The 27500-nt window shown below is 47.2% G+C and overlaps 1 protein-coding gene across 1 annotated transcript in view; it reads left to right on the top strand.

Moving 5' to 3' along the window:
- Window positions 1-27500, top strand: part of LOC110509475 (neurobeachin) — a 250839-nt gene that overhangs the window by 86437 nt on the left and 136902 nt on the right. Inside the window, 4 exon segments of the mRNA XM_090226451.1 lie at window positions 3857-3977; window positions 17125-17225; window positions 22086-22181; window positions 22686-22807. Of these exon segments, the coding sequence (XP_090082577.1) occupies window positions 3857-3977; window positions 17125-17225; window positions 22086-22181; window positions 22686-22807 (440 nt within the window).

The raw sequence follows: 27500 nt of genomic DNA, 5'->3' as shown, positions 1-27500 counted from the left end.
CTATATATATAAGTATGTGGACACCCCTTCAAATTAGTGGATTCATCTTATTTCAGCCACACCCATTGCTGACAAGTGCATAAAATCGCATACACAGCCGTGCAATCTCCATAGACAAACATTAGCAGTCGAATGGTCTGTACCGAAGAGCTCAGTGACTTTCAACGTGGCACCGTCATTGGATCCCTCCTTTCCAACAAGTCAGTTCGTCAAATTTCTGCCCTGCTCGAGCTTCCCCGGTCAATTGTAAGGGCTATTTCAACTGTAGGGGCTGTTATTGTGAAGTGGAAACGTCTAGGAGCAACAGCAGCTCAGCCACAAAGTGGTAGGCCACACAAGCTCACATAATGCGATCGCCAAGTGTTGAAGCGTCTAGCGCGTAACAATGGTCTGTCCATATAATAACATAACTCCATATTAATGCCCATGATTTTGGAATGAGATGTTCAACGAGCAGGTGTCCACATAGTTTTGTTCATGTCGTGTACTTTATGTGTTTTACCAATTCACCTGCCAGGCTACAAACTGCCTGTGAAGTATTATAGTCAACATGTTGATGTTCATGATGTGCTTTGCAACAACATTGGGGCTGATTCTCTTAGTCCCTTCTCTCTGCAGCTTTCTACCCAACTTGTTGCAGAACCGTTAACTGTTATTTTGACTTGACTATTGTCCCTGGTGTTGTCCCTGGTGTTGTCCCTGGTGTTGTCCCTGGTGTTGTCCCTGGTGTTATCCCCGGTGTTGTCCCTGGTGTTGTCCCTGGTGTTATCCCTGGTGTTGTCCCTGGTGTTGTCCCCAGTGTTATCCCTGGTGTTGTCCCTGGTGTTGTCCCTGGTGTTATCCCCGGTGTTATCCCTGGTGTTATCCCCTGTGTTGTCCCCGGTGTTATCCCCTGTGTTGTCCCGGTGTTATCCCCGGTGTTGTCCCCGATGTTGTCCCCGATGTTGTCCCCGGTGTTATCCCCGGTGTTGTCCCTGGTGTTATCCCTAGTATTGTCCCTGGTGTTGTCCCCGGTGTTATCCCTGGTGTTATCCCTGGTGTTGTCCCTGGTGTTATCCCTGGTGTTGTCCCTGGTGTTGTCCCTGGTGTTATCCCTGGTGTTGTCCCTGGTGTTGTCCCCAGTGTTATCCCTGGTGTTGTCCCTGGTGTTATCCCTGGTGTTGTCCCTGGTGTTATCCCTGGTGTTATCCCTGGTGTTGTCCCCGGTGTTATCCCTGGTGTTGTCCCTGGTGTTATCCCTAGTGTTATCCCTGATGTTATCCCTGGTGTTATCCCTAGTGTTGTCCCTGGTGTTATCCCTAGTGTTATCCCTGGTGTTATCCATAGTGTTATCCATAGTGTTATCCCTGGTGTTGTCCCTGGTGGTATCCCCGGTGTTATCCCTAGTGTTATCCCTGATGTTATCCCTGGTGTTGTCCCCGGTGTTATCCCCGGTGTTGTCCCTGGTGTTATCCCCGGTGTTGTCCCCGGTGTTGTCCCCGGTGTTATCCCCGGTGTTGTCCCTGGTGTTATCCCTAGTATTGTCCCTGGTGTTGTCCCCGGTGTTATCCCTGGTGTTGTCCCCGGTGTTGTCCCTGTTGTTGTCCCTGGTGTTGTCCCTAGTGTTGTCCCTGGTGTTATCCCCAGTGTTATCCCTGGTGTTGTCCCTGGTGTTATCCCTGGTGTTGTCCCTGGTGTTATCCCTGGTGTTATCCCTGGTGTTGTCCCCGGTGTTATCCCTGGTGTTGTCCCTGGTGTTGTCCCTGGTGTTATCCCTAGTGTTATCCCTGATGTTATCCCTGGTGTTATCCCTGGTGTTGTCCCTGGTGTTGTCCCTGGTGTTATCCCTGGTGTTGTCCCTGGTGTTGTCCCCAGTGTTATCCCTGGTGTTGTCCCTGGTGTTATCCCTGGTGTTGTCCCTGGTGTTATCCCTGGTGTTATCCCTGGTGTTGTCCCCGGTGTTATCCCTGGTGTTGTCCCTGGTGTTATCCATAGTGTTATCCCTGATGTTATCCCTGGTTTTATCCCTAGTGTTGTCCCTGGTGTTATCCCTAGTGTTATCCCTGGTGTTATCCATAGTGTTATCCATAGTGTTATCCCTGGTGTTGTCCCTGGTGGTATCCCCGGTGTTATCCCTAGTGTTATCCCCGGTGTTATCCCCGGTGTTGTCCCTGGTGTTATCCCCGGTGTTGTCCCCGGTGTTGTCCCCGGTGTTATCCCCGGTGTTGTCCCTGGTGTTATCCCTACTATTGTCCCTGGTGTTGTCCCCGGTGTTATCCCTGGTGTTGTCCCCGGTGTTATCCCTGGTGTTGTCCCTGGTGTTGTCCCTGGTGTTGTCCCTGGTGTTATCCCCAGTGTTATCCCTGGTGTTGTCCCTGGTGTTATCCCTGGTGTTGTCCCTGGTGTTATCCCTGGTGTTATCCCTGGTGTTGTCCCCGGTGTTATCCCTGGTGTTGTCCCTGGTGTTGTCCCTGGTGTTATCCCTAGTGTTATCCCTGATGTTATCCCTGGTGTTATCCCTAGTGTTGTCCCTGGTGTTATCCCTAGTGTTATCCCTGGTGTTATCCCTGGTGTTATCCATAGTGTTATCCCTAGTGTTATCCCTGGTGTTGTCCCTGGTGGTATCCCTGGTGTTATCCCTGGTGTTGTCCCTGGTGGTATCCCTGGTGTTATACCTGGTGTTATCCCTGGTGTTATCCCTAGTGTTATCCCCGGTGTTATCCCGGATGTTGTCCCTGGTGTTGTCCCCGGTGTTATCCCTGGTGTTGTCCCTGGTGTTATCCCTGGTGTTGTCCCCGGTGTTATCCCTGGTGTTGTCCCTGGTGTTATCCCTGGTGTTGTCCCTGGTGTTATCCCTGGTGTTATCCCTGGTGTTATCCCCGGTGTTATCCCTGGTGTTATCCCTAAGATTTGGATGTCCTCCCCCTACGTAAAGGAGGAGATCCTTCTGACTTAGATAACCATCTTCCAATTTCCAAGTTCTCTCTTGCCTTTCCAAGGTTTTTTAATCCCTGACTAGTTGTCGGCTAAGAACTGTTTTAAACTTCTCACTCTATTCTAAGTATGTACCAATCCAGTTTTAACTCTGGATATAGCACCGTTTCAGCTGCTTCGCTTCTTTTAGATAATGTGCTAAATTGCTTGGATCATAAAAATCATGGTGCTGTCTTTTTGAAGGACTTTTCCCAATGCCGTTGATACCGTCGACCATCACATTCTTTATTTCGGAGGTTGACTGAAATAGGTCTGGATCAGGCTTCGTGGAAGTGGTTTGAAAATGATCTGTCAGAAAGAAGTTAATGTGTGATATATTATGGTGTTAAGTCTAGTTTCCTTTATACAGTAGTACATGAGGTGTACCGCAGGGGTCAGCACTGGGACCTCTTCTCTTTACTTTTTATATAAATAATATTGGGTCTGTCTGTTATAACTTGTCATATTCAGATGACACTGTTATGAACGTATGCCATTGCCCCAATTGTTGACCAGGCTACGTTAGAGCTGCAATCTAACTGTGTTACTTTACACAACACCCTGGTTGGTTTAAAACTTAATGTGGCCAAGACTAAATACATGTTCTGTAGTTCTCTCCAGAATGTCCCAGATGGACGACATTTTTATTCACTGGATGGTTCTCCCATTGATCAGGTTCCCACCTACCAATATCTGGGCATTTGGAATGACAAACATTTGTGTGTTGTTGCGTCACTAGGTGATGAAGCTGTGTGTGATGTTGCGTCACTAGGTGATGAAGCTGTGTGTGATGTTGCGTCACTAGGTGATGAAGCTGTTTGTGATGTTGCGTCACCAGGTGATGAAGCTGTGTGTGTTGTTGCGTCACCAGGTAATGAAGCTGTGTGTGTCGTTGTGTCACCAGGTGTGGTCCATGTTCACAGCCATCCTGAGGAAGAGTGTGAGGAACCTTCAGACCAGCACAGAGGTGGGCCTCATACAACAGGTCCTGTCCAAGATGAGCTCTGTGGACGACATGATCGCAGGTAGGGGAACACACACACACACACACACACACACACACACACACACACACACACACACACACACACGCACACACACACACACACACACACACACACACACACACACACACACACACACACACACACACACATCAAATGACATGTTATTGGTCACACACGTGTTTAGAAGATGTTATTGTGGATGTAGCGAAGTGCTTGTGCTTCTAGTTCGGACGGTAATATCTAACAATTTCACAACATATACCCAATACACACACGTAAGGAAGTAAGGAAGTGAATTAAGAATATATAAATATATGGACGAGCAATGTCAGAGCGGCATAGACTAAGATACAGTAGAATAGTGTTGAATACAGTATATACATTTGAGATGAGTAATGCAAGATATGTAAAACTTATCAAAGTGACCAGTGTTCCATTATTAAAGTGGCCAGTGATTTCTAGTCTGTCTATAGGCAGTAGTTTCTAATGTGCGTGGCTGTTTAACAGTCTGATGGCCTTGAGATAGTAGCTGTTTTTCAGTCTCTCGGTCCCAGCTTTGTTGCACCTATACTGACCTCGCCTTCTGGATGATAGCGGTGTGAACAGGCAGTGGCTCGGGTGGTAGATGTCCTTGAGGATCTTTTTGGTCTCCCTGTGACATCGGGGGTGTAGGTGTCCTGGAGGGCAGGTAGTTTGCTCCCGGTAATGCGTTGGGCAGACCGCACCACCCTCTGGAGAGTCTTGCAGTCGCCTGCCATACCAGGCGGTGATACAGCCCGACAGGATGCTCTCAATTGTGCATCTATAAACGTTTGTGAGGGTTTTAGGTGCCAAGCCAAATTTCTTCAGCCTCCCGAGGTTGAAGAGACACTGTTGTGCCTTCTTCACCACACTGTCTGTGTGGGTGGAACATTTCAGATCGTCGGTGATGATGTGTACGCCCAGGAACTTGAAGCTTTCCACCTTCTCCACTGCGGTCCTGTCGATGTGGGGCTGCACGCTCTGCTGTTTCATGAAGTCCAAGATCATCTCCTTTGTTTTGTTGATGTTATTTTCCTGACACCACACTCCCAGAGCCCTCACCTCCTCCCTGTAGGCTGTCTCGTCATTGTTGGTAATCACCCTACTGCTGTTATGTTGTCAGCAAACTGGATGATTGAGTTGGAGGCGTGCTTGGCCACGCAGTCATGGGTGAACAGGGAGTACAGGAGGGGGCTGTGCACGCACCTTTGTCGGGCCCCAGTGTTGAGGGTCAGCAAAGTGGAGGTGTTGTTTCGTACCTTCCCCACCTGGGGGTGGCCCGTCAGAAAGTCCAGGACCCAGTTGCACAGGGCGGGGTTGAGACCCAGGGCCTCCAGCTTGATGATGAGCTTGGAGGAAACTATGGTGTTCAATGCTGAGCTGTAGTCAATGAACAGCATTCTTACATAGGTATTCCTCCTGTCCAGATGGGATAGGGCAGTGTGCAGTGCGATGGCGATTGCATTGTCTGTGGATCTATTTGGGCGGTACGCAAATGGGGGTTGTTCTAGGGTGGCTGGTAAGGTGGAGGTGATATGGTCCTTGGCTAGTCTTTCAAATTACTTCATGATGACAGAAGTGAGTGGGCGGTAGTCGTTTTGCTCAGTTACCTTCGCTTTCTGGGTACAGGAACAATGGTGGCCATCTTGAAGCATGTGGGGACAGTAGACTGGGATAGAGTGAGATTAAATATGCCCTTGAACACACCAGCCAGCTGGTCCGCGCATGCTCTGAGGACACAGCTAGGAATGCCGTCTGGGCCACAGACACACACAGGAAAACACACTCACACAAACGCACACAAATGCACACACACACACACACACACACACACACACACACACACACACACACACACACACACACCCTTTACTATACCAGTTACAGCAGTGTGTTGTCCTTGACTGCACCTCCCCTCTTTATGTCATCCTGTCCTCTTCAACTAATGTGCTCATGGCCAGTTTGTGTGTGTGTGTGTGTGTGTGTGTGTGTGTGTGTGTGTGTTTGTGCGTGTGTGTGTGTGTGTGTGTGATGCGTGCGTGTGTGTGTGTGTGATGCGTGTGTGTGTGCGTGTGTGTGTGTGTGTGTGTGATGCGTGCGTGCGTGCATGCGTGTGTGTGTGTGATGCAGTAATGAAGTTGCGTGGGAGGTGTCTATTCATTTACAGCAGTATTACTGAGAATGGCAGTGGAAGCACATTCTCTCTCTCTCCTTACACTAATCTATGGTGACACACACACACACACACACAACGCACACACTTATATACACACTCACTCACACACTCTCACACACGCACGCGCGCACTCACACTCACATTAAATACAATAGAATAGTTAATGATAACAACAGAGAGTAGCAGCAGTGTAAAATGGGGGGGAGGGGGTATATGCAAATAGCCATTTGATTAGATGTTCAGGAGTCTTATGGCTTGGGGGTAGAAGCTGTTTAGAAGCCTCTTGGACCTAGACTTGGCGCTCCGGTACCGCTTGCCGTGCGGTAGCAGAGAGAACAGTCTATGACTCAGGCCTTCCTCTGACACCGCCTGGTATAGAGATCCTGGATGGCAGGAAGCTCGGCCTCAGTGATGTACTGGGCTGTACGCACTACCCTCCATAGTGCCTTGCGGTCGGAGGCCGAGCAGTTGCCATACCAGGCGGTGATGCAACCGGTTAGGATGCTCTCGATGGTGCAGCTGTAGAACCTGTTGAGGATCTGATGACCCATGCCAAATCTTTTCAGTCTCCTGAGAGGAATAGGTTTTGTTGTGCCCTTCTTCACGACTGTCTTGGTGTGTTTGGACCATGTTAGTTTGTTGGTGGTGTGGATGCCAAGGAGCTTGAAGCTCTCAATCTGCTCCACTACAGTCCCGTCGATGAGAATGGGGGCGTGCTCGGTCCACTTTTTCCTGTAGTCTACAATCTCCTTAGTCTTGATCACGTTGAGGGATAGGTTGTTGTCCTGGCACAACACGGCCAGGTCTCTGACCTCCTATAGGCTGTCTCGTCGTTGTCGGTGATCAGGCCTACTACTGTTGTGTCGTCTGAAAACTTAATGATGGTGTTGGAGTCGTGCCTGGCCATGCAGTCGTGGGTGAACAGGGAGTACAGGAGGGGACTAAGCACGCATCCCCAAAGTCCTCTGTGTTGAGGATCAGCATGGCGGATGTGTTGTTACCTACCCTTACCACGTAGGGGCGGCCCGTCAGGAAGTCCAGGATCCAGTTGCAGAGGGAGATGTTTAGTCCCAGGGTCCTTAGCTTATTGACGAGCTTTGAGGGCACTGTGGTATTGAACGCTGAGCTGTAGTCAATTAATATTATTCTCACATAAGTGTTCCTTTTGTCCAAGTAGGAAAGGGCAGTGTGGCGTGCAAAGGAGATTACATAATCTGTGGATCTGTCGGGCGGTATGCAAATTGGAGTGGGTCTAGGGTTTCTGGGCTAATGGTGTTGATGTGAGCCATAACCAGCCTTTCAAAGCACTTCATGGCGATAGACGTGAGTGCTACAGGTCGGTAGTCATTTAGCCAGGTTACCTTGGTGCTCTTGGGCAGAGGGACTATGGTGGTTTGCTTGAAACATGTTGGTATTACAGACTCAGACAGGGAGAGGTTGAAAATGTCAGTGAAGAAACTTGCCAGTTGGTCAGCGCATCCTCGCAGTACACGTCCTGGTAATCCGTCTGGCCCTGCGGCCTTGTGAATGTTGACCTGTTTCAAGGTCTTACTCACGTCGGCTGCGGAGAGCGTGATCACACATTCTTCCGGAACAGATGGTGCTCTCATGCATGTTTCAGTGTTATTTGCCTCGAAGCCTGTATAGAAGTAGTTTAGCTCGTCTGGTAGGCTTGCGTCACTGGGCAGCTCTCGGCTGTGCTTCCTTTGTTGTCTGTAATAGTTTGCAAGCCCTGCCTCATCCAACGAGCGTCAGAGCCGGTGTAGTACGATTCGATCTTAGTCCTGTATTGTCTCTTTGCCTGTTTGATGGTTCGTCGGAAGGCATAGCTGGATTTCTTATAAGCTTCCGGGTTAGAGGAGCGGAAGCTCTAGCCTTTAGCTCTGTGCGGATGTTGCCTGTAATACATGGCTTCTGGTTGGGGTATGTACGTACGATCACTGTGGGGATGACGTCATCGATGCACTCATTGATGAAGCAGATAACTGATGTGGTGTACTCCTCAATGCCATCAGAGAAATCCCAGAACATGTTCCAGTCTGTGGTCAAAACAGTCCTGTAGCTTAGCATCTGCTTTATCTGACCACTTATTTATAGACCGAGTCACTGGTTCTTTCTGATTTCATTTTTGTTTGTCAGCAGGAATCAGAAGGATATAGTTATGGTCAGATATGCCAAATGGAGGGTGAGATTTGGTCTGTGTGTGGTTACTATAGGAGTATTGGATAGTATTATGGGGTGTATAGTCTCTGTGTGTGGAGTAAACGTGTTCTAGAGTGAGGGAGAGCTTTGTATGTGTCTCTATGGGTGGAGTAAAGGTGGTGCAGAGATATTTTCCCTCTGGTTGCACATTGAACATGCTGATAGAGATTTTCTTAGATGGATTTAAGTTTCCCTGCATCAAAGGCCCCGGTGTCTTAACATTGTATTGATTAATGACTGATGGTCATCGAATGATTAACTGTTTATAGATACGTGATTAAATTCATCTGAAAGTTATTAACTCAGTAACCTGGGGCACCATGGGAAAGTTTTGGCTTTATTGAGTTTCTATTTCCCAAATTAACTTAAAAAGAATATCAGAATATCGATTTTACAACAGTCGCTAATTAATTAATTTCCTCTACAGTCTCATTCTGAATGTCGCATTATCCGGGAATCTGCACAAACCCAACTCCCACTAAATAAGTCCGTACCACACCAATTGAGTTGATTATTCATTTACTAACAAGCTAAAATGGTAATATGAGGTACACAAACACACAGTCTAGGTTATTAGAACTTAGTCCAATGAAACAGGCCAACACTATATGACACGTGTTACACAAGGTGGGGATTTAGAAAGATAGAGAAAGAGAGAGAGAGAGAGAGAAAGAGAGAGAGAGAGAGAGAGAGAAAGAGAGAGAGTGCACGAGAGAAAAGCACACCTGGGTACATTTGTAAACCATGTTGAGTTTAGCCCCGAACTGCCACTCTTATTGGTCAGAATATAATGATGTCATTACGTGTCGGAGGTCTCCAATGGGGTGTCTCGTCGACTTCTCCTCTGATGACGGCACGTCTTTGGTTACCTGGTGTAACTCTCTGATTGTCCTCACGATGTCAGTGTCCTTTCTCTTAGTGGTCTGTTTCCTCGTCCTTGTTCTGAAAAAGGGTCTTCTGAGGACGGATAATCAGCTGTGTAGATGTTTCCAGCGTGGGAATGAAAGCAGAGATTCCTTGGAGAGGTAACCAGGTGGGCCTGCTTGAGTTCTCCCTCTTAGATACAGCTACTCATCTGTAGCATAGGTTGTTAAAAGGTTCCTTTGTCTTCTTCAACCTCGTGTTGCGTTTTGGGGTTACAACTAATCAGACCTTGGCTGCAGCTCGTGGTCACCTAGTCAATGTTAATTCTCAAATGTTTTTCCCCTTGGGTCAGAAATGGGCGTTTCCACCTTAAGGGCAAGTTCTCTGGGCGCAACTAGTTACGAGGCAAGGTCTGGATTTTTACTCAGATCCAATTTAGACAACTAACAATCACATTTCATCTTTACAAAAACATTCTCTTTGATCTGGACATTTTGCACACAACGTCCAGTATGCAAACATCAGGTACATAATGTGAAAACTCTTCAAGTTACAATGTTTTTGTTATAATGTTGTCATTTAACTTTTAATAACACAACAACAACGACTTTCATTTTCATTTTCCATCTATCGTCATTACCACCATTTCGACTGACGAAACAGATTGTCCCAACGTCCATTTATTGCACGTTACTGTTCTGAGGAAGGTTCTCCATCGGCCCATCACACGTTCCATTCCTCCACACTGAGAGGACAAAGGGATTTTGTCTGCTGCCTTAAGATTTACAATGGGCGTGAGGTGTCATAAAACCCCCACCTCCGTACCTCCCCCCTCACCTTCCTACCCCCCCCCCCCCCACCTCCGTACCCCCCCCCTCACCTTCCTACCCCCCCCCCCCCCACCTCCATCTCCCCCGCTGGTGGGTGAGATATCGCTGTAGGATTCACGGGTCCACGGGAACCTGACCCCAACAGGCCAGTCATGACACCGGCTACTAGGACGCCGCCTCTGGATGAGCGGTTTCCTGTTTGCTCATGGCGGTATGCAGCTCATTCAGTGCGGTCTTAGTGCCAGCATCAGTCTGTGGTGGTATGTAGACAGCTATGAAGAATACAGATGAAAACTCTCTAGGTAGATAGTGTGTTGATAGTGTAAGCACTTCATGGCGATAGACGTGAGTGCTACAGGTCGGTAGTCATTTAGCCAGGTTACCTTGGTGCTCTTGGGCAGAGGGACTATGGTGGTTTGCTTGAAACATGTTGGTATTACAGACTCAGACAGGGAGAGGTTGAAAATGTCAGTGAAGAAACTTGCCAGTTGGTCAGCGCATCCTCGCAGTACACGTCCTGGTAATCCGTCTGGCCCTGCGGCCTTGTGAATGTTGACCTGTTTCAAGGTCTTACTCACGTCGGCTGCGGAGAGCGTGATCACACATTCTTCCGGAACAGATGGTGCTCTCATGCATGTTTCAGTGTTATTTGCCTCGAAGCCTGTATAGAAGTAGTTTAGCTCGTCTGGTAGGCTTGCGTCACTGGGCAGCTCTCGGCTGTGCTTCCTTTGTTGTCTGTAATAGTTTGCAAGCCCTGCCTCATCCAACGAGCGTCAGAGCCGGTGTAGTACGATTCGATCTTAGTCCTGTATTGTCTCTTTGCCTGTTTGATGGTTCGTCGGAAGGCATAGCTGGATTTCTTATAAGCTTCCGGGTTAGAGGAGCGGAAGCTCTAGCCTTTAGCTCTGTGCGGATGTTGCCTGTAATACATGGCTTCTGGTTGGGGTATGTACGTACGATCACTGTGGGGATGACGTCATCGATGCACTCATTGATGAAGCAGATAACTGATGTGGTGTACTCCTCAATGCCATCAGAGAAATCCCAGAACATGTTCCAGTCTGTGGTCAAAACAGTCCTGTAGCTTAGCATCTGCTTTATCTGACCACTTATTTATAGACCGAGTCACTGGTTCTTTCTGATTTCATTTTTGTTTGTCAGCAGGAATCAGAAGGATATAGTTATGGTCAGATATGCCAAATGGAGGGTGAGATTTGGTCTGTGTGTGGTTACTATAGGAGTATTGGATAGTATTATGGGGTGTATAGTCTCTGTGTGTGGAGTAAACGTGTTCTAGAGTGAGGGAGAGCTTTGTATGTGTCTCTATGGGTGGAGTAAAGGTGGTGCAGAGATATTTTCCCTCTGGTTGCACATTGAACATGCTGATAGAGATTTTCTTAGATGGATTTAAGTTTCCCTGCATCAAAGGCCCCGGTGTCTTAACATTGTATTGATTAATGACTGATGGTCATCGAATGATTAACTGTTTATAGATACGTGATTAAATTCATCTGAAAGTTATTAACTCAGTAACCTGGGGCACCATGGGAAAGTTTTGGCTTTATTGAGTTTCTATTTCCCAAATTAACTTAAAAAGAATATCAGAATATCGATTTTACAACAGTCGCTAATTAATTAATTTCCTCTACAGTCTCATTCTGAATGTCGCATTATCCGGGAATCTGCACAAACCCAACTCCCACTAAATAAGTCCGTACCACACCAATTGAGTTGATTATTCATTTACTAACAAGCTAAAATGGTAATATGAGGTACACAAACACACAGTCTAGGTTATTAGAACTTAGTCCAATGAAACAGGCCAACACTATATGACACGTGTTACACAAGGTGGGGATTTAGAAAGATAGAGAAAGAGAGAGAGAGAGAGAGAAAGAGAGAGAGAGAGAGAGAGAGAAAGAGAGAGAGTGCACGAGAGAAAAGCACACCTGGGTACATTTGTAAACCATGTTGAGTTTAGCCCCGAACTGCCACTCTTATTGGTCAGAATATAATGATGTCATTACGTGTCGGAGGTCTCCAATGGGGTGTCTCGTCGACTTCTCCTCTGATGACGGCACGTCTTTGGTTACCTGGTGTAACTCTCTGATTGTCCTCACGATGTCAGTGTCCTTTCTCTTAGTGGTCTGTTTCCTCGTCCTTGTTCTGAAAAAGGGTCTTCTGAGGACGGATAATCAGCTGTGTAGATGTTTCCAGCGTGGGAATGAAAGCAGAGATTCCTTGGAGAGGTAACCAGGTGGGCCTGCTTGAGTTCTCCCTCTTAGATACAGCTACTCATCTGTAGCATAGGTTGTTAAAAGGTTCCTTTGTCTTCTTCAACCTCGTGTTGCGTTTTGGGGTTACAACTAATCAGACCTTGGCTGCAGCTCGTGGTCACCTAGTCAATGTTAATTCTCAAATGTTTTTCCCCTTGGGTCAGAAATGGGCGTTTCCACCTTAAGGGCAAGTTCTCTGGGCGCAACTAGTTACGAGGCAAGGTCTGGATTTTTACTCAGATCCAATTTAGACAACTAACAATCACATTTCATCTTTACAAAAACATTCTCTTTGATCTGGACATTTTGCACACAACGTCCAGTATGCAAACATCAGGTACATAATGTGAAAACTCTTCAAGTTACAATGTTTTTGTTATAATGTTGTCATTTAACTTTTAATAACACAACAACAACGACTTTCATTTTCATTTTCCATCTATCGTCATTACCACCATTTCGACTGACGAAACAGATTGTCCCAACGTCCATTTATTGCACGTTACTGTTCTGAGGAAGGTTCTCCATCGGCCCATCACACGTTCCATTCCTCCACACTGAGAGGACAAAGGGATTTTGTCTGCTGCCTTAAGATTTACAATGGGCGTGAGGTGTCATAAAACCCCCACCTCCGTACCTCCCCCCTCACCTTCCTACCCCCCCCCCCCCCACCTCCGTACCCCCCCCCTCACCTTCCTACCCCCCCCCCCCCCACCTCCATCTCCCCCGCTGGTGGGTGAGATATCGCTGTAGGATTCACGGGTCCACGGGAACCTGACCCCAACAGGCCAGTCATGACACCGGCTACTAGGACGCCGCCTCTGGATGAGCGGTTTCCTGTTTGCTCATGGCGGTATGCAGCTCATTCAGTGCGGTCTTAGTGCCAGCATCAGTCTGTGGTGGTATGTAGACAGCTATGAAGAATACAGATGAAAACTCTCTAGGTAGATAGTGTGGTCTACAGCTTATCATGAGATACTCTACCTCAGGCGAGCAAAACCTCGAGACTTCCGTAGATATCGTGCACCAGCTGTTGTTTACAAAAATACACAGACCGCCAACACTTGTCTTTTCCAGACGCTGCTGTTCTTTCCTATCCTGTATATCCCGCCAGCTGTATGTTGATGATGTCATCGTTCAGCCACGACTACGTGAAGCATAAGATATTACAGTTTTATTTTCCAAAGATTGCACGTTTGCTAGCAGAATGGAAGGAAGTGGGGGTTTATTCGATCAGAAGTCAGCCCTGCCCTTTGGCCCTTTTTCTCTGCCTTCTCTTCACGCAGATGACAGGGATCTGGGCCTGTTCCCGATAAACAGTATATCGTCACATGACAGGGATCTGGGCCTGTTCCCGATAAACAGTATATCGTCACATGACAGGGATCTGGGCCTGTTCCCGATAAACAGTATATCGTCACATGACAGGGATCTGGCCTGTTCCCGATAAACAGTATATCGTCACATGACAGGGATCTGGGCCTGTTCCCGATAAACAGTATATCGTCACATGACAGGGATCTGGCCTGTTCCCGATAAACAGTATATCGTCACATGACAGGGATCTGGGCCTGTTCCCGATAAACAGTATATCGTCACATGACAGGGATCTGGCCTGTTCCCGATAAACAGTATATCGTCACATGACAGGGATCTGGGCCTGTTCCCGAGAAAGCAGTATATCTTTCACATCGGGATCGTCAGACTTGTTAAAAGAGAAAAAATGATTCTGCCAGTCTGTGGTGAGTAATCGCTGATCTGATGTCCACAAGTTATTTTCAGTCATAAGAGATGGTAGCAGCAACATTATGTACAAAATAAGTAAGATAATAAGTTACAAACAACACAAAGAAATTTCCCATAAAACACAGTTGGTTAGGACGTAAACTGTCAGCCTTGTTCTCCCGGGCCATATTATTCAGCAGGGCTGCGTCCCAAATATCACTTTATTCCCTATTTAGTGCACTACTTTTGACCAATATAGGTTAAGGGTACTATTTTGGATGCGTGCCAGTATTACAGTCTGTCCCTTCCTGATGACCTCACAGTGGTGTCTCCAGGCATGTGATAGGCTACTCACCACTACTTTTAACACAGTCAGCTACAACCCTGTCTGCCAAACGCTGACATCAGCACAGTCTAGCATTGACTCACCTCTCCTTTCTCTCTCTCTCAATTCAATTCAATTCAAGGGCTTTATTGGCATGGGAAACATGTGTTAACATTGCCAAAGCAAGTGAGGTAGACAACATACAAAGTGAAAATATAAAGTGAAAAACAACAAAAATTAACAGTAAACATTACACATACAGAGGTTTCAAAACAGTAAAGACATTACAAATGTCATATTATATATATATATACAGTGTTTTAACAATGTACAAATGGTTAAAGGACACAAGATAAAATAAATAAGCATAAATATGGGTTGTATTTACAATGGTGTGTGTTCTTCACTGGTTGCCCTTTTCTCGTGGCAACAGGTCACAAATCTTGCTGCTGTGATGGCACACTGTGGAATTTCACCCAGTAGATATGGGAGTTTTTCAAATTTGGATTTGTTTTCGAATTCTTTGTGGATCTGTGTAATCTGAGGGAAATATGTCTCTCTAATATGGTCATACATTGGGCAGGAGGTTAGGAAGTGCAGCTCAGTTTCCACCTCATTTTGTGGGCAGTGAGCACATAGCCTGTCTTCTCTTGAGAGCCATGTCTGCCTACGGCGGCCTTTCTCAATAGCAAGGCTATGCTCACTGAGTCTGTACATAGTCAAAGCTTTCCTTAATTTTGGGTCAGTCACAGTGGTCAGGTATTCTGCCGCTGTGTACTCTCTGTTTAGGGCCAAATAGCATTCTAGTTTGCTCTGTTTTTTTGTTAATTCTTTCCAATGTGTCAAGTAATTATCTTTTTGTTTTCTCATGATTTGGTTGGGTCTAATTGTGTTGTTGTCCTGGGGCTCTGTAGGGTGTGTTTGTGTTTGTGAACAGAGCCCCAGGACCAGCTTGCTTAGGGGACTCTTCTCCAGGTTCATCTCTCTGTAGGTGATGGCTTTGTTATGGAAGGTTTGTGAATCACTTCCTTTTAGGTGGTTGTAGAATTTAACGTCTCTTTTCTGGATTTTGATAATTAGTGGGTATCGGCCTAATTCTGCTCTGCATGCATTATTTGGTGTTCTACGTTGTACACGGAGGATATTTTTGCAGAATTCTGCGTGCAGAGTCTCAATTTGGTGTTTGTCCCATTTTGTGAAGTCTTGGTTGGTGAGCGGACCCCAGACCTCACAACCATAAAAGGCATTGGGCTCTATGACTGATTCAAGTATTTTTAGCCAAATCCTAATTGGTATGTTGAAATTTATGTTTCTTTTGATGGCATAGAATGCCCTTCTTGCCTTGTCTCTCAGATCGTTCACAGCTTTGTGGAAGTTACCTGTGGCGCTGATGTTTAGGCCAAGGTATGTATAGTTTTTTGTGTGCTCTAGGGCAACAGTGTCTAGATTGAATTTGTATTTGTGGTCCTGGTGACTGGACCTTTTTTGGAACACCATTATTTTGGTCTTACTGAGATTTACTGTCAGGGCCCAGGTCTGACAGAATCTGTGCATAAGATCTAGGTGCTGCTGTAGGCCCTCCTTGGTTGGTGACAGAAGCACCAGATCATCGGCAAACAGCAGACATTTGACTTCGGATTCTAGCAGGGGGAGGCCGGGTGCTGCAGACTTTTCTCTCTCTGTCTCACTCTCTCTCTCTCTCTTACTCTCTCATCTCTCTGTCTCTCTCGTCTCTCTCGTATCTCTCTCTCTCTCTCTCTGTCTCTCTCTGTCTGTCTGTCTGTCTGTCTGTCTGTCTGTCTGTCTCTCTCTCTCTCTCTCTCTCTCGTCTCTCTCTCTCTTTCTCTCTCTGTCTCTCTGTCTCTCTCTATCTCTCTCTCTCTCTTTCTCTCTCTCTCATCTCTCCTCTCTCTCTCTATCTCTCTCGTCTCTCTCTCTCTATCAATTCAATTCAATTCAATTCAAGGGCTTTATTGGCATGGGAAACATGTGTTAACATTGCAAAAGCAAGTGATGTAGACAACATACAAAGTGAATATATAAAGTGAAAAACAACAAAAATTAACAGTAAACATTACACATACAGAGGTTTCAAAACAGTAAAGACATTACAAATGTCATATTATATATATATATATACAGTGTTTTAACAATGTACAAATGGTTAAAGGACACAAGATAAAATGAATAAGCATAAATATGGGTTGTATTTACAATGGTGTTTGTTCTTCACTGGGTGCCCTTTTCTCGTGGCAACAGGTCACAAATCTTGCTGCTGTGATGGCACACTGTGGAATTTTACCCAGTAGATATGGGAGTTTTTCAAAATTGGATTTGTTTTCGAATTCTTTGTGGATCTGTGTAATCTGAGGGAAATATGTCTCTCTAATATGGTCATACATTGGGCAGGAGGTTAGGAAGTGCAGCTCAGTTTCCACCTCATTTTGTGGGCAGTGTGCACATAGCCTGTCTTCTCTTGAGAGCCATGTCTGCCTACGGCGGCCTTTCTCAATAGCAAGGCTATGCTCACTGAGTCTGTACATAGTCAAAGCTTTCCTTAATTTTGGGTCAGTCACTGTGGTCAGGTATTCTGCCACTGTGTACTCTCTGTAATTCTCTCTCTCTCTCTCTCTCTCTCTCTCTCTCTCTCTCTCTCTCTCTCATCTCTGTCTCTCTCTCTCTTGTCTCTCTCTCTCTCTCGTCTCTCCTCTCTCTCGTCTCTATCTGTCTCTCTGTCTCTCTCTAGATCTGCTAGTGGATATGCTGGGGGTGATGGCCAGCTACAGTATCACAGTGAAGGAACTGAAGCTTCTATTCAGTATGCTGAGGGGAGACAACAGTATCTGGGTGAGTATACCTGGGGGACACAGGATAGGTTAGACATGATGGGTTAGCATGGTGGGTTAGACATGATGGGTTAGACAGGATGGGTTAGACAGAATGTGTTAGCATGGTGGGTTATACATGATGGGTTAGACAGGATGGACTAGACAGGATGGGTTGCACAGGATGTGTTAGCAGGGTGGGTTATACATGATGGGTTAGACAGGATGGACTAGACAGGATGGGTTGCACAGGATGTGTTAGCAGGGTGGGTTAGACAGGGTGGCTAGACAGAATGGGTTAGATAGGATGGGTTAGACAGGATGGGTTAGACAGAATGTGTTAGACAGAATGTGTTAGCATGGTGGGTTAGATAGGATGGGTTAGACAGGATGGGTTAGACAGGATGGGTTAGACAGGATGGGTTAGACAGAATGTGTTAGCATGGTGGGTTAGATAGGGTGGGTTAGACATGATGGGTTAGACAGGATGGGTTAGACAGAATGTGTTAGCATAATGGGTTAGACATGATGGGTTAGACAGGATGGGTTAGACAGGATGGGTTAGACAGGATGGGTTAGACAGAATGGGTTAGACAGGATGTGTTAGCATGGTGGGTTAGATAGGATGGGTTAGACAGGATGGGTTAGACAGAATGGGTTAGACATGATGGGTTAGACAGGATGGGTTAGACAGGATGGGTTCGACAGAATGGGTTAGACAGGATGGGTTAGACAGGATGGTTAGACAGAATGGGTTAGACAGAATGGGTTAGACAGGATGGAGTAGACAGGGTGGTTAGACAGGATGGTTAGACAGAATGGGTTAAACAGGATGGGTTAGACAGGATGGTTAGACAGGATGGTTAGACAGCATGGTTAGACAGGATGGAGTAGACAGGGTGGTTAGACAGGATGGTTAGACAGAATGGGTTAAACAGGATGGGTTAGACAGGATGGTTAGACAGGATGGGTTAGACAGCATGGTTAGACAGGATGGAGTAGACAGGATGGGTTAGACAGGATGGTTAGACAGGATGGTTGGACAGGATGGGTTAGCAGGGCGGGTTAGACAGGATGGGTTAGACAGGATGGGTTAGCAGGTGGGTTAGACAGGATGGTTAGACAGGATGGTTGGACAGGATGGGTTAGCAGGGCGGGTTAGACAGGATGGGTTAGCAGGTGGGTTAGACAGGATGGTTAGACAGGATGGTTGGACCGGATGAGGGGGGGGGATCATGTCATCATAAACAGAGATGCTGCTGATGGGTAGGAGAGGAGGGATGGAGAGAGGGAGACATGGAGGAGGGACAGAGCAGGAGTAGGGATGGAGAGAAGGTGACAGGGGGAGGAGGGACAGAGCAGAATGAGGGATGGAGAGAGGGAGACAGGGGGAGGAGGGAGAGAGCAGAATGAGGGATGGAGAGAGGGAGACAGGGGGAGGAGGGAGAGAGCAGAAGGAGGATGGAGAGAGGGAGACGGGGAGGAGGGAGCGAGCAGAAGGAGGGATGGAGAGAGGGAGACAGGGGGAGGAGGGAGAGAGGGAGACAGGGGGAGGATGGAGAGACGGGGAGGAGGGAGCGAGCAGAAGGAGGGATGGAGAGAGGGAGACGGGGAGGAGGGAGCGAGCAGAAGGAGGGATGGAGAGAGGGAGACGGGGAGGAGGGAGAGAGCAGAAGGAGGATGGAGAGAGGGAGACAGGGAGGAGGGAGCGAGCAGAAGGAGGGATGGAGAGAGGGAGACAGGGGGAGGAGGGAGAGAGCAGAAGGAGGATGGAGAGAGGGAGACGGGGAGGAGGGAGCGAGCAGAAGGAGGGATGGAGAGAGGGAGACAGGGGGAGGAGGGAGAGAGCAGAAGGAGGATGGAGAGAGGTAGACGGGGAGGAGGGAGCGAGCAGAAGGAGGGATGGAGAGAGGGAGACAGGGGGAGGAGGGAGACAGGGGGAGGAGGGAGAGAGGGAGACAGGGAGGAGGGAGCGAGCAGAAGGAGGATGGAGAGAGGGAGACGGGGAGGAGGGAGCGAGCAGAAGGAGGGATGGAGAGAGGGAGACGGGGAGGAGGGAGAGAGGGAGACAGGGAGGAGGGAGCGAGCAGAAGGAGGGATGGAGAGAGGGAGACGGGGAGGAGGGAGCGAGCAGAAGGAGGGATGGAGAGAGGGAGACAGGGGGAGGAGGGAGAGAGCAGAAGGAGGATGGAGAGAGGTAGACGGGGAGGAGGGAGCGAGCAGAAGGAGGGATGGAGAGAGGGAGACAGGGGGAGGAGGGAGACAGGGGGAGGAGGGAGAGAGGGAGACAGGGAGGAGGGAGCGAGCAGAAGGAGGATGGAGAGAGGGAGACGGGGAGGAGGGAGCGAGCAGAAGGAGGGATGGAGAGAGGGAGACGGGGAGGAGGGAGAGAGGGAGACAGGGAGGAGGGAGCGAGCAGAAGGAGGGATGGAGAGAGGGAGACGGGGAGGAGGGAGCGAGCAGAAGGAGGGATGGAGAGAGGGAGACAGGGGGAGGAGGGAGAGAGCAGAAGGAGGATGGAGAGAGGTAGACGGGGAGGAGGGAGCGAGCAGAAGGAGGGATGGAGAGAGGGAGACAGGGGGAGGAGGGAGAGAGGGAGACAGGGGCAGCTTGTGCTGTCTCCTCAGGTTAATACTGACCCATAACCAACCCCAGACAACCATCTAGTGTCTACACCAACATTCTTCATCCTGTCCTCCCCCTTTCCTCCCCTCCTCCATCTCTCCGTCCCTCTACATCCCTGTCCCCACTATCCAGACCCGGTTGGCACTAACCATCATCATCATCCAAGTCATCTTCTTTCCGTGCATGATCCCCTTCATCCCTCAATCTCAATTCATCTAGTTCTTCACATTGTCACCTCTCTCCCTCGCCATCTCTCCTCTCTCTCTCACTCTCTGCATCTCTCCTCTCTCTCTCCATCTCTCCTCTCTCTCTCTCTATTTCGCCATCTCTCAATCTCTCCTCACCTCTCCCTCTCCATCTCTCCTCAACTCTCTCTCTTCATCTTTCCTCACCTCTCTCCATCTCTCCTCCCCTCTCTCTCCATCTCTCCTCTCCTCTCTCTCTCCATCTCTCCCCTCTCTCTCCATCTCTCCTCTCCTCTCTCTCTCCATCTCTCCATCTCTCCTCCTCTCTCTCTCCATCTTTCCTCACCTCTCTCTCCATCTCTCCTCTCCTCTCTCTCGCCATCTCTCCTCTCCTCTCTCTCTCCACCTCTCCTCTCCTCTCTCTCTCCATCTTTCCTCACCTCTCTCTCCATCTCTCCTCTCTCCTCTCTCTCCATCTCTCCTCTCTCTCCATCACTCCTCTCTCCTCTCTCTCCATCTCTCCTCTCTCTCCATCTCTCCTCTCCTCTCTCTCTCCATCTCTCCCCTCTCTCTCCATCTCTCCTCTCCTCTCTCTCTCCATCTCTCCTCTCCTCTCTCTATCTCTCCTCCTCTCTCTCTCCATCTTTCCTCACCTCTCTCTCCCCATCTCTCCTCTCCTCTCTCTCTCCATCTCTCCTCTCCTCTCTCTCTCCACCTCTCCTCTCCTCTCTCTCTCCATCTTTCCTCACCTCTCTCTCCATCTCTCCTCTCTCCTCTCTCTCCATCTCTCCTCTCTCTCCATCTCTCTCTCCATCTCTCTCTCCATATCTCTCTCCATCTCTCCCCTCTCTCCATCTCTCATTACCTCTCTCTCTCCATCTCTCCTCCTCTCTCTCCATCTCTCATCACCTCTCTCTCTCTATCTCTCCATCTCTCCTCTCTCTCCATCTCTCCATTTCTCCTCCTCTCTCTCTCATCTCTCATCACTTCTCTCTCTCCATCTCTCCATCTCTCCTCCTCTCTCTCTCCATCTCTCATCACCTCTCTCTCTCCATCTCTCCTCTCTCCCCATCTCTCTCTCCATCTCTCCCCTCTCTCCATCTCTCATCACCTCTCTCTCTCCATCTCTCCTTCTCTCCTCTCTCCATCTCTCCTCTCCTCTCTCCATCTCCTCTCCCCTCCCCCTCCCCAGACCATGACATCCTTCCTGTATGCTGCAACAACACAGCTCTTACCCCTGGAACCGGTTTCCTCCCCCTCCATCTCATCCCTCCATCGCTCCGCCTCTCCTCCATCTCTCTCTCTATCTCATCCCTCCATCGCTCCACCTCTCCTCCATCTCTCTCTCCATCTCATCCCTCCATCGCTCCTCTCTCTCCATCTCTCTCTCCATCTCATCCCTCCATCGCTCCGCCTCTCCTTCATCTTTCTCTCTATCTCATCCCTCCATCGCTCCACCTCTCCTCCATCTCTCTCTCCATCTCATCCCTCCATCGCTCCTCTCTCTCCATCTCTCTCTCCATCTCATCCCTCCATCGCTCCGCCTCTCCTCCATCTCTCTCTCTATCTCATCCCTCCATCGCTCCGCCTCTCCTCCATCTCTCTCTCCATCTCATCCCTCCATCGCTCCGCCTCTCCTCCATCTCTCTCTCCATCTCATCCCTCCATTACTCCGCCTCCCCTCCATCTCTCTCTCCATCTCATCCCTCCATCGCTCCGCCTCTCCTCCATGTCCTCTTGGGTTGCCGTGGTATTGATCAGCCGTTGCCGGGAGTGGCAGGCAGAGGTGATTGATGGGTTATTGATCCAATAGGGTTGTTGTAGCGGTCTCCCTGTGGTGTCCTCCTATCCTCCCTCAATGTCTGTGATGGTTAGGAGAGTCACTACATCCTGATTCATCTGACTTCCTCCTTCTCCCTCCCTCCCTCCCCTCTTCTTCTTCTCCCTCCTCTTCTTCTCTCCTCCCTGTCCTGTCCTCCCTGTCCTCTCCTCCCTCTCTCTTCCCTCTCTCATCCCTCTCTCCTCCCTGTCCTCTCCTCCCTCTCTCCTCCCTCTCTCCTCTCTTCCTCCAGCCTAGACATTCTATCAAGTTGTTGTCTGTGTTGAACCAGATGCCTCAGAGACACGGTCCAGACACCTTCTTCAACTTCCCTGGTCGCAGTGCAGCGGTAAGACACACAGACACGCACGCACACACACACAGACACACACAGGGGCGGCAGGGTAACCTAGAGGTTAGAGCGTTGGACTAGTAACCGGAAGGTTGCAAGTTCAAACCCTTCGAGCTGGCAAGGTACAAATCTGTCGTTCTGGCAGTTAACCCACTGTTCCTAGATCAGTTAACCCACTGTTCCTAGATCAGTTAACCCACTGTTCCTAGATCAGTTAACCCACTGTTCCTAGATCAGTTAACCCACTGTTCCTAGATCAGTTAACCCACTGTTCCTAGATCAGTTAACCCACTGTTCCTAGATCAGTTAACCCACTGGAACAGTGGCCGTCATTGAAAATAAGAATTAGTTGTTAACTGACTTGCCTAGTTTAATGAAGGTAAAATAAAAAAAAACACACACACTTTGTTTTTGACTTGATAGAATTCTTTCTGTGACTTCTTGATAGGTTTCTGTATGTGATTGGGATTGGCTGATGCTGTGTTCTGTCTCCTCCCCCAGGCCATAGCGTTGCCTCCCATCGCTAAGTGGCCTTACCAGAACGGCTTCACTCTCAACACCTGGTTCAGACAAGATCCCCTCAACAACATCAACGTAGACAAGGACAAACCATACCTCTACTGGTGAGGAAATGGGGATAGAGATGGAGAGAGAGAGAGAGAGAGAGAGACGGAGAGAGAGATAGAGAGAGAGAGAGAGAGACAAAGATAGAGAGACAGACAGAGAGAGAGAGTGAGAAAGAGAGAGAGAGAGAGAGAGAGAGAGAGAGAGAGAGACAAAGATAGAGAGAGAGAGAGAGACAAAGATGGAGAGACAAACAGAGAGAGAGAGACAAGGAGAAAGATAGAGACAAAGATAGAGAGACACACAGAGAGAGGGAGACAGACAAAGATAGGTGAGAAAGACAGACGGAGAGAGAGAAAGAAAGAGTAAGGGGGGAGAGACAGGGAGAAAGACAGACAGAGAGTGATGGAGGGAGACAAAGAGAGAGAGAAAGAGTGAGGGGGGGAGAGACAGGGAGTAAGACAGACAGAGAGTGACAGAGAGAGACAGAGAGACAGACAGAGACAAAGATAGAAAGACAGGCAGAGAGAGAGAGAGAGAGAGAAAGAGGGAGAGAGACCCACATGAAATAATACCACAGTTTACTATAGAGTACTACATTACTTACTATTGAGTTATGTAGTACACTGTAGTTTACTAAAGAATACTATACTACACACTGTAGTGTCCCTCATGTGTCGTACTTACTATATAGAATGTTGCAAAATACAGATGAATAGTAAACACTACAGTATTTAATTACCATATACCCTGCCCATTCCCCTCCCCCATATACCAATTTATGCCACCCATAAGTGAAACCTACATACCAAGTATAGACCATACTGTGTTCTCTACAGGTTATAGACCATACTGTGTTCTCTACAGGTTATAGACCATACTGTGTTCTCTACAGGTTATAGACCATACTGTGTTACTGTGTTCTCTACAGGTTATAGACCACACTGTGTTCTCTACAGGTTATAGACCACACTGTGTTACTGTGTTCTCTACAGGTTATAGACCACACTGTGTTCTCTACAGGTTATAGACCATACTGTGTTCTCTACAGGTTATAGACCATACTGTGTTCTCTACAGGTTATAGACCATACTGTGTTCTCTACAGGTTATAGACCATATTGTGTTCTCTACAGGTTATAGACCATATTGTGTTCTCTACAGGTTATAGACCATACTGTGTTCTCTACAGGCTATAGACCATACTGTGTTCTCTACAGGTTATAGACCATACTGTGTTCTCTACAGGTTATAGACCACACTGTGTTCTCTACAGGTTATAGACCATACTGTGTTCTCTACAGGTTATAGACCATACTGTGTTCTCTACAGGTTATAGACCATACTGTGTTCTCTACAGGTTATAGACCATACTGTGTTCTCTACAGGTTATAGACCATACTGTGTTCTCTACAGGTTATAGACCACACTGTGTTCTCTACAGGTTATAGACCATACTGTGTTCTCTACAGGTTATAGACCACACTGTGTTACTGTGTTCTCTACAGGTTATAGACCACACTGTGTTCTCTACAGGTTATAGACCATACTGTGTTCTCTACAGGTTATAGACCATACTGTGTTCTCTACAGGTTATAGACCATACTGTGTTACTGTGTTCTCTACAGGTTATAGACCACACTGTGTTACTGTGTTCTCTACAGGTTATAGACCATACTGTGTTCTCTACAGGTTATAGACCATACTGTGTTCTCTACAGGTTATAGACCATACTGTGTTCTCTACAGGTTATAGACCACACTGTGTTACTGTGTTCTCTACAGGTTATAGACCATACTGTGTTCTCTACATAGACCATACTGTGTTCTCTACAGGTTATAGACCATACTGTGTTCTCTACAGGTTATAGACCATACTGTGTTCTCTACAGGTTATAGACCATACTGTGTTCTCTACAGGTTATAGACCACACTGTGTTACTGTGTTCTCTACAGGTTATAGACCACACTGTGTTACTGTTTTCTCTACAGGTTATAGACCACACTGTGTTCTCTACAGGTTATAGACCATACTGTGTTACTGTGTTCTCTACAGGTTATAGACCACACTGTGTTACTGTGTTCTCTACAGGTTATAGACCACACTGTGTTACTGTGTTCTCTACAGGTTATAGACCATACTGTGTTACTGTGTTCTCTACAGGTTATAGACCATACTGTGTTCTCTACAGGTTATAGACCATACTGTGTTCTCTACAGGTTATAGACCACACGGTGTTCTCTACAGGCTATAGACCATACTGTGTTACTGTGTTCTCTACAGGTTATAGACCATACTGTGTTACTGTGTTCTCTACAGGTTATAGACCATACTGTGTTCTCTACAGGTTATAGACCATACTGTGTTACCTACAGGTTATAGACCACACTGTGTTCTCTACAGGTTATAGACCATACTGTGTTACTGTGTTCTCTACAGGTTATAGACCATACTGTGTTACTGTGTTCTCTACCGGTTATAGACCATACTGTGTTCTCTACAGGTTATAGACCATACTGTGTTACTGTGTTCTCTACAGGTTATAGACCATACTGTGTTCTCTACAGGTTATAGACCATACTGTGTTCTCTACAGGCTATAGACCATTCTGTGTTACTGTGTTCTCTACAGGTTATAGACCATACTGTGTTACTGTGTTCTCTACAGGTTATAGACCACACTGTGTTCTCTACAGGTTATAGACCATACTGTGTTACTGTGTTCTCTACAGGTTATAGACCATACTGTGTTACTGTGTTCTCTACAGGTTATAGACCATACTGTGTTCTCTACAGGTTATAGACCACACTGTGTTCTCTACAGGTTATAGACCATACTGTTTTCTCTACAGGTTATAGACCATACTGTGTTCTCTACAGGTTATAGACCATACTGTGTTACTGTGTTCTCTACAGGTTATAGACCATACTGTGTTACTGTGTTCTCTACAGGTTATAGACCACACTGTGTTACTGTGTTCTCTACAGGTTATAGACCACACTGTGTTCTCTACAGGTTTTAGACCATACTGTGTTACTGTGTTTTCTACAGGTTGTAGACCATACTGTGTTCTCTACAGGCTATAGACCATACTGTGTTACTGTGTTCTCTACAGGTTATAGACCACACTGTGTTCTCTACAGGTTATAGACCATACTGTGTTCTCTACAGGTTAAGGACCATACTGTGTTACTGTGTTCTCTACCGGTTATAGACCATACTGTGTTCTCTACAGGTCATAGACCATACTGTGTTCTCTACAGACTATAGACCACACTGTGTTACTGTGTTCTCTACAGGTTATAGACCATACTGTGTTCTCTACAGGTTATAGACCATACTGTGTTCTCTACAGACTATAGACCACACTGTGTTACTGTGTTCTCTACAGGCTATAGACCATACTGTGTTCTCTACAGGCTATAGACCACACTGTGTTACTGTGTTCTCTACAGGTTATAGACCATACTGTGTTCTCTACAGGTTATAGACCATACTGTGTTCTCTACAGGTTATAGACCATACTGTGTTACTGTGTTCTCTACAGGCTATAGACCATACTGTGTTCTCTACAGGCTATAGACCATACTGTGTTCTCTACAGGTTATAGACCACACTGTGTTACTGTGTTCTCTACCGGTTATAGACCATACTGTGTTCTCTACAGGTTATAGACCATACTGTGTTCTCTATAGGTTATAGACCACACTGTGTTCTCTACAGGTTATAGACCATACTGTGTTCTCTACAGGTTATAGACCATACTGTGATCTCTACAGGTTATAGTCCATACTGTGTTACTGTGTTCTCTACCGGTTATAGACCATACTGTGTTACTGTGTTCTCTACAGGCTATAGACCATACTGTGTTCTCTACAGGTTATAGACCATACTGTGTTACTGTGTTCTCTACAGGTTATAGACCACACTGTGTTACTGTGTTCTCTACCGGTTATAGACCATACTGTGTTCTCTACAGGTTATAGACCACACTGTGTTACTGTGTTCTCTACCGGTTATAGACCATACTGTGTTCTTTACATAGACCATACTGTGTTCTCTACAGACCATTCTCTAATAGTTTTTTTCCTCATCAAGCTACACACAATACCCCATAATGACATCACAATACCCCATAATGACATCACAATACCCCATAATGACATCACAATACCCCGTAGTGTTTTTGGGAAAATATTGCTAATAAAAAACAAAAAAAAAAACTGAAATATGACATTTACATAAGTATTCAGACCCTTTACTCAGTACTTTGTTAAAGCACCTTTGGCAGCAATTACAGCATCAGATCTTCTTGGGTATGCCTCGACAAGCTTGGCACACCTGTATTTGGGGAGTTTCTCCTATTCTTCTCTGCAGATCCTCTCAAGCTCTGCCAGGTTGGATGGGGAGCGTCGCTGCACAGCTATTTTCAGGTCTCTCCAGAGATGTTCGATCAGATTCAAGTCCGGGCTTCAGAGACTTGTCACAAAGCCACTCCTGTGTTGTCTTGGCTGTGTGCTTAGGGTCGTTGTCCTGTTGGAAGGTGAACCTTCACCCCAGTCTGAGGTCCTGAGCACTCTGGAGCAGGTTTTCATCAGCGATCTTTCTGTACTTTGCTCCGTTCATCTTTCCCTTGATCCTGACTAGTCTCCCAATCCCTGCTGCTGAAAAACATCCCCACAGCATGATGCTGCCACCACCATGCTTCACCATAGGGATGGTGCCAGGTTTCCTCCAGATGTGACGCTTGGCA

The sequence above is a fragment of the Oncorhynchus mykiss genome, chromosome 29 (assembly GCF_057628025.1).
Source record: "Oncorhynchus mykiss isolate SJ-2025 chromosome 29, ASM5762802v1, whole genome shotgun sequence".
Taxonomy (NCBI): Eukaryota; Metazoa; Chordata; class Actinopteri; order Salmoniformes; family Salmonidae; genus Oncorhynchus; species Oncorhynchus mykiss.
Note: the sequence above shows the minus strand (reverse complement) of the source record. Positions and strands in the feature narration are given on the sequence as shown.